The sequence below is a fragment of the Urocitellus parryii genome, chromosome 11 (genome assembly GCF_045843805.1).
Source record: "Urocitellus parryii isolate mUroPar1 chromosome 11, mUroPar1.hap1, whole genome shotgun sequence".
In the NCBI taxonomy this organism is placed as follows: Eukaryota; Metazoa; Chordata; class Mammalia; order Rodentia; family Sciuridae; genus Urocitellus; species Urocitellus parryii.
Genome location: NC_135541.1, coordinates 102,875,793 through 102,887,208, shown reverse-complemented (window position 1 = coordinate 102,887,208; position 11,416 = coordinate 102,875,793). Strand labels below are relative to the sequence as shown.

Below are 11,416 nucleotides of genomic sequence, written 5' to 3'. Positions count from 1 at the left end.
GGTCCTAAGGCCTTTTGGTATTTCTTCCCAAATCTTAGATAGGGTAGAGGTCATTTCTCTTTTCAGAAATGCTAAACTCTGTTGGAGCATGGTGGTATATACCACAAGCCCAGTGACTCAGGAGGCTGAGGCAGGAGGATCACATGTTCAAGTTTCCTCCAGTTTCCTGGGCAACTTAGTGAGACCTTGTCTCAAAAAAATAAAATAAATTAAGGGTTGGGGGTGTAGGTCAGCAGCAAAGTGCACCTCAGTGGGAGGAACTGTAAGAGAAGGAAAAAAGCCAAGCTACTGCCCTAATCCAATGCTTCATTTTGACTGGAGATACCCAAATCTCAGGAAATGGGTTTCTACCCTGACTCCTCCATGATGACAGGCCTAGATGTCAGAGCCCTGGGGTCTGAGCTGGTGATAGCCTTTCTCCAGTGAGTTCCCAGACACTCTGAAAGTCACTCACTCTGCCTATTGCTGAGGGGAACAGCAGTTTTTCAGTTCCTCCACCTGCTCCAAAAGCTGCCTCTGCCAGACCCTGTTCAATCCTGAGCTGCACCTGGGAGCCTCTCTTGTCTTCTCCAGCCCTCTGCTCTGAAACTCACCAGGAATATACAGAAAGATTCTGGGACTTATTCTGTCCATTTCTACAGTCAGACGTGGACATGGAGACTGGTTCACAGCTGCACAGCTGATTAGTGACAGTATGCAGGCCCACGCTTCCCAAGCCCCACTCACAATTTACAGCTCTTTCCACACAATGACCCCAATGACTTCTGTCCCTAAGAGGTCCCTAAGGGAAATGTGCTGCTCTGGGAGGGACCTTTATCCAGCTCCCAGTTTAAAAAGAGCTAGGTAAGGGGCAGCTCACCCCTGCACCAGGCTCTCTCTCCTCCCAAGCAAGCAGGAGACTAGGCCTAAGGGAGTTTATTGGGATCGGGGTCTGCCCCTACAGTCTCTCATCCCTTCGCGAACAAGAGCCCCGATAGGAGGGATATCAGGACCAAGGGTGCAGCTCTGAGCGAGGGACTCACCCAGAGAGGTAGACAAAAAGGATTCTGACCTCGAAAGGAAGCAGCCTTCCTTCTCCTCTCCTCCAACTGCTTGGGACACTGGGCTTGGGGTGAATCAGGGGGGTTCCCGGGCTCCGAGGGGTTAAACCGCGCGGTGCCGCACGTGACGTGGATAGTTCCAGCATTAAGTCAGAGGAGCGGCCCCCTCCTCTGTACCCCCCCTCGCCCCCCGCGGCGCGCGCCGCTCCCGGGGGCTCCGCGCCCCCGAGCCCAGGTCCCTCCCCCTTGGCGGGAGCTCACAGGCCGCTCGGGTAGCGCGAGCCCCGGCGGCCTGTGAGCCCCGAACCGGCATGGACCCTGAGCGCTGCACGCCTTTCGGCGTGGGGCCCGCACCCGGTCCCTACGGGCCCGCAGGAGACGATTCTCCAGGTCCCCAGGGGACTCCAGCCGTGGCGCCTCACCTGCAGCCCGCGCCGCCCTGCGGCCCGCGGCTGACCCGCTTTCCGGCCTGCGGGCCCCTGGAGCCCTACCTCCCAGAGCCAGCCAAGCCGCCCGCCAAGTACCTGCAGGACCTCGGGCCCGGCCCGGCGCCCAACGGCGGCCACTTCTACGAGGGCCCAGCGGAAGGTAACGCGCGGCGCGGCGGGTAGCGCGCAGCCCGACCCTCTCTCCTTCCCTACCCTGGCCCGCCTGGGCCTCCCCGCTTCTCCTTCCCGCTTGCTTATTTCTCAACTTTTTGCCCCTTTCGCCTTTGGCCACGGCTCCCTCGGAAGCCAGATTGCCCCTGGCCCGGGCTAGGCAAAGGCCAGTGCAGTGTGGGAGGCAAGGGCCCCGGTGGCCCCGGCGGCGGGAATGGGAGGCGGAAGGTCAAGGAGAGTGGAGCGGCGACGGCTCCGAGGCCGAGTCGGGCCCGATGGCAGGAAGGAAAGATTATATTTGGCCGGAGTTGTGCTGGAACTGCCACCGACCCAGAAGCGAGGGCTGGGCCGAGGGTCCGGGAACCACTGAGCCCCGACGCTGGCTTTTGTGTCTGGCTCCCGTTGAGGACGCAGAGGCTGGGCCTCGACCTGGAGTGGCCAAGCGGGTCTCAGCCGAGGATTTGTGGCCTGACCTTGCTGGCCTTTTCTCCCCCGGCCCACCCTCAGCAGGAAGGGCGCTGCCTATGAATTCGGCGTTCGGTGGAGTGGCCATAGCTGGTCCCACAGTGCGGGCACCATCTCAAGACAGAATAATTAAGTCCTTATTTCTCAGACTAACCTGGCCTCCCCATCGTTTTGCACGGTGATGGTCTTCTTCTCACCTTGGCGTCCCCGCACAGGATCCCCACCGTTGGGCCGTCGGGAACAGCCCTGGGCGAGCCTAAACCCTGCGCTCCTCGGGCTCCTGGGCTAAGGCCCACTGGGCCGGACCACCATCCAGGAACGTGTCTGAACTGGTCCGCCGCCCCGCCGCCCACTACACCCGCTGACCTGCGCTCACGCCCACCTCATCTTTGCTGCCACATCCCGCAGCTGAGGCCCAGAGCTGGATCCTCAGAGATCCGCCCATCCCGCAACCGACCTGCCGTGCTGGCGCTTCCAGGCCCTCTCCCGAGTGGCTGGACAATTCGGGCCTTAGTCCAGCCTGGGCGGTAGGAGTGTGTAGGGGAGGGCGGGGAGGTGTGTGGGGGTCAGTGGAGGAAATGAGCGAGTCCGCGGAGCTTCGTGTCTGGGCACTTTGAAAGAGGTTCTACTGATAAAAACCACAGTTGGGACTTAATGAGAAGCAGTTGGTCTGGCTCCTCTGATCCCTGCCAGACGGCGGCGGCCGCGCAGTGTCGAGAGCACCGCCAGGGACAGGTACCCGGCCTGGCTCAGCCCGCCCGCATCCAGCAGGACCCACTCTCTCGCCCGCGTCGCGCTGTTTGCGCTGCAGCCTGCCAAGACCGTGCGGGTGCCTGGACAGCCCCGGAGCTGAGCTCACTGCGGGGAACGCTAAGGCGGAATAAACGGCTGGGAGAAAGCCAGCAGCCTGGGATCATCCGACGGCAAGGATGCGTTGACAACGAACGAATTGCGGAGAAAGCCCCATAGTGTAAACAACTAAAAAGGAGGAGGAGGGGAGAACTGAACAAAACAACGGAAGAGGGCGGCGAGGAGAGAGAAACGGTTGACGGCGAACTGGGCAGAAGAACCGAAAGGAATAAATGAACGAACGAACGAACGAAAAAAGAAGCAAGCGGAAGATCGAACCAAGCGGGTAAATGAGAAAGAGGGAAAAGACGGAGAGAGGGAGAACAGATAAAACGAAAGAAAACGAGACATCCAGAAAGCATAGAGCCTAACAACATGGGAACAAGTGGGATAGAAAACTAACAATTCAAGATGAGCGGAGGACAGGCCAAACGAAAAGAAGGCGCTGTGGTGAGAGAGGAGCCTGGGAGGAGACCCTGGCCGCTGCTCACCTCCCCAGGAGTCTTGCTTGGTCAAGCTCTCTGGCGGCGCTGCAGCAGAGAGGACCTTGGCGCGGTTGCTGGGAAAGGATAGCCAAAGGGACTCAGGCCACGCAGCCTACTTGGTGCGAACTGGCGGGAGAAGGGGGATACTGCCTTATTTCCCTGCTTTTAAAATACTGGGCTCGGAGCGTTTCCAGTTCAGACCAGTGAGCGCAGCAGCTGTGCCCCATCTGCGGTGCGATCTTTGCCGAGGCCACATATTTGCGCTCTTGGGAGCCTTGCGCACCGAGCAGAGCCCTCGCCTTGCACCCTCGCCCTGACGGTCTCAGGCTGCCCTTTTCAGAGAACTCCCAGCTCTGCTCTGGACCCTGGCTGTGTCCTAGCGGTGACACCCTAGCGCCTTCCGCTCCTGGATGTTCTGAGGACTGGGAAAGTGATCAGCAGTTTCTTCTTGTTCCTCGTTTAATCTGTCCCCAGGCCTGGTTTCCTGACCTCGGAACTCGCCCTCAGGCAAAGACTCCTGCTGGACTCACCCCACCTAGGCTGAGTCCCCGAGGCCCGTCTTGGACGTGAATGAACGTCCCCAATCCTTAGTCCCAGGCTGAGGCTTCTAAGCCAAGGCAGAGGACCTCTCCTAGGGAGAGTACCAAAGCCCCTTCAGGGGTCCTGCGTTTATGTCCACTCCAGTATCCGCCAGAGTTACGGGTACCCAGGTCTCAGAAAACTTCCGAATCGCTTAGACCCCAGCGCGGCCACAGGAAACAGCGCACTGCAGAGCAAAGGTTCAGCAAGAGGTGTTTGGTCCTGCCGCTGCTGCCCTGCTGCATCAGACGACACCGGGGCTATCAGTAGGCAGCCTAGAGAGGTGCAGTTTCTGTGCAGCCTGGGGGCTTGAAGGGAGCACCTAGTGGGCTGTGGTGTGTGGCAGGTATGAGGTCCAGGTCCAGGGTCAGGGACAGAGAACTTTGGTTGGTATGTTCCCCAGTTCATCCTGGCTCCTGGCTTTTACTCTGGACAAATTGTGTGTGTGGTTCTGAGGTTGTGGAGGCAGAGGACACTGTGGGTATTGAGCCTAGGCTCCCAGTGTCCATACAATATGAGTACTCTCTCTCTGCCATCCACTGTCTGGACCAGGTGCAGTGTCTCCTACACACACCTCAGATATGTTCCCTTAACAGAGCAGCCTTTCCTGAAAAGTTTAGACTCAAATTGCTGGCTTTCATTCCTGGGTGGCCTTTTCATGACTGTTGCCTTCCATTTCTTTCTGTTTTTCTCTCTCTCTCTTTCTTTCTTTCTGTACTGGGGATTGAATCCAGGGTGCTCTAATACTGAACTGCATCCCCAGCCTTATTTATTAATAGAGACAAGGTCTCCCTCAGTCACCCAGACTGGCCTCAGACTTGCAATTCTCCTTCCTAGGCCTCCCCAATAGCTGGAATTACAGGCATGTGCCTGGACATTTATCCTATTTTAATGTGTTCTCTCCTGGACCTTGCTCCTCAGGAGGCTGCTCAGTGTTCTCTGAGAAGCCACCCTGTGTCCCAAAGAAGGGAGATACTTGCTCTCCCTGGAATCCTCTCAGCAGATCAAGGAGGTGAGAAGAGAGTAGTTTGTTGGTCCTTGGAGAGGGCTGTAGACCGGGCAGGAATGGGAGGTGTGTGAGAGGCTAGCTGGCTTGGGCTCTTTCTTGGAGTAGCTGTTCTAAAAAAAATCCTTCTGCACTTTCATCCCTTGACCCTAACAGCTGGGTGGCTCAAGATCAGGAAAGCAAGTCCCAGGACCCCAGATCTGATCATTTTCTCTGGGTAGGTCCTATTAGACAGACAACCAAGGGTGCAAGAGACAGATGAGCAAACCCCAGGACTTTGCGGCGCTCTCCACAGTGTTACCAGTCCTCTGGGAACTCCTACTCTGACCTACTGTCACTCCTTTCCTGCCTAGAGTCAAACATAGCCTCCCTGAGAACCCAAGAAGCCAAGACTTTTCCCTTTCAGGTCATTTTGAGGAACTACCATATGAGGGGTGTCCCCTTTCTAGTTTCCCTGACCATTTTCAATTATTAGATTTAACTTCTGTGAGTTCTCCTTCCTAAACTTCTACCAAATGAAACCACCCCTAGAGCCAAACTATGTTTTCCAAGAGTGGAACATTTCTTCCCCTGGGTTACACCTGGGTTGTGAAGGAGTACTGGTGTCTGAGCTATCCCTGCAGTCTAGGCATAACCAGAGGCCAAGCACTGTCTGACTGTCCCAGGCCTCCAGGACATACATGGGGAGCTTATTACAGAGCCTGGGTGGTCATGAGAATTCACTGATGACCTTCCGGAACTTGTGCTCCACCTTGCAGATAAGGGACTCCTTTGACCCAGATCCTGAGAAGCCTGTCTCTCTGGTTATATCCCCCCATAACTGCAGCCGTGACCCCATCACCAATCCTCAGGAAGAAACTTACATTTTGGTGCCAGCTAACTGGGCCTCCTGAGAGCCAGGCCCCCACTGGAGATGGGCCTGGGCCAGGGAAGGGTTGGTATGAGTCAGTGGAGCGTCTTTGTGGCGTCGTGGTTGTCATCCCAGTGGACTGTGGAGGAGGGATTTCATGGGGACACTGCTGGGGGTCCTTGCCAGAGGGAGAGGACGGGAGCGATCAGGGTGACCTATTTTTCACCATGCCCTGTTGGTCAGTCATGGTGGGGCTCTGACAAGTTTCCTGAGTGAGGGTTAGCACGTCAGAGTGGGGCTGCTGGGAACTGTGCCCAGTCTGCAATCGAGCCCTCCCTGTTTGTTAATCACAGGCAAATAGGGAGCAGTCAGAAACTCCTGAGGAGGGAGGAGTAGGCCTGACGAGAGAGACACAGAAAGGGGCCTGTGCCCCATTTCAACACTGGTTCCCCCATCTCCCCTTCTCCAAGTATAGCCTATCTGGCCTCCATCTCCCCATTGTTGGAGCTTAAGTCCTTGTCCAGACAACTTTAGGGGAAAGAGGCGACTTCCCTGGAAGCTTCTTTGTCCCATCTTGTCCTTCACATAGCAAAGCTGGGGTATTTGATGTTGACCTGAGACTTGGGGTTCAGAGAATGAGACCCAGACAGCCCAATTAAAGGTGGTCTGGGCATCTCCACGCACTGCCATCTGATCCTGGAAGCTGACACGTGAGCATAAGGGTGTGGGAACCAAGACCTGCAGAGTCAGGAGCAAGGGAGACCTTCCTGGCAGGGATGGGAGATGTCAACCACCCTGTCCTCACTCCCACCTCCATTCTTGGCCCTGCCAGGGTGGCAGTCCCCGCTATGGCGCCAATCCTGGCACCTCCACACCCTGTGGGATGCACCACCACAGAGCACTTCCCCGAAATGAACCCCCCTCTGGCCCCAGCAGATCCGCCCAGACCACAGAGCACATGGTTCCCTAGGGCCCCCTCCCCAGCTAGAGGCTCAGCAGGCAGGCCTCTGAATGCCAGGCTCCCATGGAGGGTGGCTGCTGGGAGGAAGGGCAGGGAAGGGAAAGGCAGGAGGAGGCGGAGACTGGAGCGTCAGTGTTCTTCCCCTCCCTCCATTCCACCCACAAAACCCCCGGTTCTGTTTCCATCCTCCTTTCTATGTTTCCATTGCAGCTGAGGAGACAGCTTCCAAAGCCGCCAGCTTCCCCCAGCTGCCCTTGGACTGCCAAGGGGGCCCCAGAGACGGGCCCGCTAACTTGCAAGGATCCCCAGGCCCCTGCCTGGCCAGTCTTCGTGTCCCTATTTCCCCGGGACTCCCTGACTCCATGGAGTTAGCCAAGAACAAGAGCAAGAAGCGCCGTAACCGCACAACCTTCAGCACATTCCAGCTGGAGGAGTTGGAGAAGGTCTTCCAGAAAACCCACTACCCTGATGTGTACGCTCGGGAGCAGCTGGCTCTGCGCACAGACCTGACCGAGGCTCGGGTTCAGGTGAGGGCACCATGGACATTGGGTTCCCTGGCTGCCTTGGCCACTTGGACCATGGGCCAGACAGTGGAAGGGCTGGGAGAGGCAGCAATAGCACCTCACAGAACTGCCCCACCCAGGCCAGCCTGAGTCTGGCCTACTGGGTCTCACCCTCCATGCCCAGCTTCCCTACAGTCACAGGTTCTTCCAGCCCAAGTCAAGGTTTACATGTGGGTAAAGGGATAATGGCCTTTTGGAGCTGAAAAGGCTGTATGGGAATCCTAACTCTACCATTTACTAGCTGCTCAGGTGATTTGGGGGCATGTGATTGAATCTCTCTCTCAGTATCCTACTTCAGAAAAAGGGAATGTTAGCAGCAACTTAACCTTGAGTTAAAATGGAGCAGCATTTTAGAAGCAATGAAGTGCCGAACACATATCAGGATTCCCAAGGTAGCTGCCCAGAACAGGAATATCCCTGATAGGGGTGTCAGGGTCATTATGAGCCAGTCACCTTTAGCCTCAGCCAGCTCCCAGACCCTTCCTAGGAGACCCTAGCTGGGAATCCTTCCATACCCCAACAAACTCTCCCCATAGACACCAGGTCCAGGGCTTCCAGGATGGGGCTGTGGTCTGCTTCCCTTAACGGGGATCCCAGCCTGTGGAGAGGATGGGTAGATGCTGAGAAAGAGGGAAGAGAAGGTACAGCATAAGTCTGGCCCAGAAGGAAGTTGTTGTTTGAACCCACTTACTCATAGCAGTCTCCCCCATGCCAAGCAGGAGGTGGGGTGGGGTTCTAGGGAAAGTTGAGGTGACTGCTCCCGTGGAAGAGTCTGCCTCCCTCACCAGGAGGCACTTGGCAGGGACAAAGCTCATGCTTATCATGCCTTGCAGAGGCCCTTCCAGAGATTCTTTAAAGAAGCTTGTCTGGGGGCCAGCTTCGGATATATGGGGTGTGGTAGACTAGTCTATAGAGGCCAACTGCCATTAAGCAGAGAAGACCTCAAAGCTGGATCCAACACAGGAAAACAGGGGCTTGGGCTGTTTCTCCTTCTCTGCTGGGTTCTTCTGCTTCCTTGTTCCTCCCAGATGATACCTAACACAGACTTTCAGGACCATCTCCTCAGGCTCTCCAGGGCATGGAGTCATCAAGAAAAGTGTCCCCGCATTCAAAACAAATTCAGATTACACAAGCTATGGAAATCCAGAACAGGGATCTCTGGAGCGTGTAAGCAGGCCTTTGGGGTGGGCTCTGAATAGGTATTCCCTATGGAGGTGCTTGGAGGAATGACACATACTGCACTCACTCCCTTATAGGCCTTTCAACCCTGGAAGGGTGCAAGGGGAGCCATAAGGCTCCCAGACCCAGTCCAGAAGCTTCCCCAACAATCAAAGCTCTCCAGTAGAGATGTTTCTCTGAGAGAAGCATGACACTCACCCATAAATCCCATCCCATGGGGAGGAATAATAATAGGACCACATCTGGACAATGCATAGGGCAGGTCCAGAGTACTGGTGGAGGTCCACAGTGGAGATTTCAGGAGAAAATGGGTGGTGAAAGGGAAGTAATTCCCAGTAAAGTTAACAGATTGGCTGGCTCCAGCCTTCTTTATTCGCCTGCAGAGGAGGGAGAGTGGACAAAGGAAATCCAGGCAGATGGGCAGGCAACTGGCCTTTTCTGACCTGGGCCAGGCCTGTTCTGGGAATCTCTGCAACCTGGGAGTGAGGGGATTAGAGCTATGGACAGTCTCTTAACTATCAGGGCCCTGCCTGCCTTCATGAGGAAGAATGACCATGGAGAGGAGGGTGGGGAGTGTGAGGATTGGGGAATTTCTCATCTCAGCCCAGATAGTTGGGTTACACACAGAGTTATTTGTTTGGTTTTGTTTTGATATTATCAACATCTAACCCAAGCTTTGACACATTAATATCTGTTAAATTACAGAAGTAAAAAAATACATACAATAATACATGCAACAGTATACGGACTCAACAACAAATTCATCTCAAATATAGATGTGCACAACACAGATATGCCACCCCTACTGAGAGCTCACAAATGAATGGGAGAGAGATTCCCAAGATTATGGTCACAGAATTTGGAGAGCATGATGAGAAAGGGCAGATAGAGGTGCCTAGCCTGAATATGTTCTGGGGAGGCAGGTAACCCAGGTAGGCAAAACCTTAGCCAAATTGGCAAGGAGTAAGATCTCTGAGTGTCTTGAAGGAGGGCTATGGCCAATAAGGAGACAAGTAAGAAGAACTCAGTGCTCTTGCCTGGCAGGACTAGAGGTTGTGGAGTGGGCAGGGGCCAGTCCTAAAGGGTCTTGTTAAAGAGCTAGGTTCTGAGCCAAACTCTCTAGCAAGCCACTGAGAGTTTAAATAAGACCATGACCTGACCAAGAATGTCTTTATGATTCCTTGGATGCTGCCAGGTGGGTAGATGGAAAAGGAAAACAGGCAGGGAGACTAGAACTCCGAAACCGTTGCACTGGAACACTAGGAAGTGCCCTGGGACTCTGAGGTCCACAAACCCACCATGTGCCCTGACCAGACACAGCCCGGCTGGAGAACTAAAGAGTAATTCAGCATGGGGAATGTTAGCTGAGGGCCTATGGGGTCAGTAAACCTCTCTAGGCTTGGCCCTGGCCCTGGCCCTGAAGACAGTGTGGACTCACAAGCCCCCACAGTTCCACAGTTCCAGATCCTCCAGCCTGGAGCCAGCTCCCACTCTACAGGACACAGCCATCAGCTCTCTCCCCAGCAGGCTCCTAAGGGTTGCTATAGCACTCCCTCAATCCTCCCCAACCTATCCCCAGGTCTGGTTCCAGAATCGCAGAGCCAAGTGGCGGAAGCGCGAGCGTTATGGGAAGATGCAGGAGGGGCGGAACCCCTTCACAGCTGCCTATGACATCTCTGTGCTGCCCCGCACTGACAGTCACCCCCAGGTGAGATCCTAGCCCCCCTCAAGTCAGGGCCTGGTGGGGTCACCAGAGAGAACATGAGCTCTGGCCCACAGAGACCTGGAATAGCATCAGGGCCCTGTGTGACTTGAGCAAACCCCTTAACTTCCTCTGCAAATCAGCTCTTGCCCCCTGAGTGACACCTGAAGATCACAAGGAATCATAGAAGGAAGCTTTGTTTTGAGAAGCAGTGGTGGGCCTCTGGATGCCAGTGGGGGTGGTGGTTAGAGGTGGCAGCTCTAGGCCAAATGGATGATTCTTATGAAGATTCTGGGGCCTCAGGACAAAGGGAGAATGACTAGGGAAGGCAGGCAGCTCCCCAGGGCTGCTGGCTCATGGCCTTCCTTTTCCCTCTCTTTTCAGCTGCAGAGCTCCCTGTGGCCCAGTCCAGGGCCCGGGAGCCCAGGAGGCCCTTGCCTCGTCTCTCCGGAGGGCATTCCTTCCCCATGCATGTCCCCATACTCCCACTCCCATGGGAATGTGGCTGGCTTCATGGGGATGCCAGCCTCCCCTGCAGCCCACCCTGGCATCTACTCCATCCACAGCTTTCCACCTGCCCTGGGGGGCCACAGCTTTGAGCCCTCTCCGGATGGTGACTACAAGTCTCCAAGTCTCGTCTCACTCAGGGTGAAGCCCAAGGAGCCGCCCAGCCTGCTGAACTGGACCACGTGATGGGTGGCATTGACATGTAACTGAGCTGCCCACCCCCATTTATGTTCTGAGCTGCTCTGGGCCCACCCTGCCTGGACACCAGAGAGCACACACGTCTGCCTCCAGGGGACTCGGGAGAGCAGCAGGGACCCTCAGCCCTGGCAGGAAACATGCAATAGGGTCTTTCCTTTAGGACTGTTTAGGAGAAAGGGGTTTCTAAGCAGACAGGATCCTTCCTGTTACAAAAGTCCTTTCATTCAAACTGGACTGGAGGGAGGGACATTGCCCTGCCTACTCCAGACTGCCCAAGTCCAGCTGTTGCCTTTCCAGCTAAAAAGGCCCAACTCTTCATTCAGGGAGCCCAGGAAAAGGGGAGAAGACAAATTGAACTGGGAGGAACTCTTTGTTACACAGGGGAAACCAAAGAGTTTGGTTTATGACAAAGGGGAAACCAGAGTCGAGGGTT

General features: G+C 55.5%; 1 protein-coding gene across 1 annotated transcript; it reads left to right on the top strand.

Annotated features, from left to right (window-relative positions):
• The first annotated feature begins 1,351 nt into the window (after positions 1-1,351).
• On the top strand, positions 1,352-11,164 carry Alx3 (ALX homeobox 3). Its single transcript, XM_026402849.2, has 4 exons — positions 1,352-1,628; positions 7,045-7,361; positions 10,156-10,284; positions 10,663-11,164. The coding sequence occupies exons 1-4, from the start codon at positions 1,352-1,354 to the stop codon at positions 10,969-10,971; spliced, it is 1,032 nt and encodes a 343-aa protein (XP_026258634.1). The 3' UTR covers positions 10,972-11,164.
• Positions 11,165-11,416: the final 252 nt, after the last annotated feature.

Excerpts from the sequence above, each read along its gene's own strand:
- Alx3 (XM_026402849.2), top strand. The coding sequence starts at position 1,352 with ATGGACCCTGAGCGCTGCACGCCTTTCGGCGTGGGGCCCGCACCCGGT. Across the intron at positions 7,362-10,155 it reads TGACCGAGGCTCGGGTTCAG|GTCTGGTTCCAGAATCGCAG; the intron begins GTGAGGGCACCA and ends ACCTATCCCCAG. Across the intron at positions 10,285-10,662 it reads GCACTGACAGTCACCCCCAG|CTGCAGAGCTCCCTGTGGCC; the intron begins GTGAGATCCTAG and ends CTCTCTTTTCAG.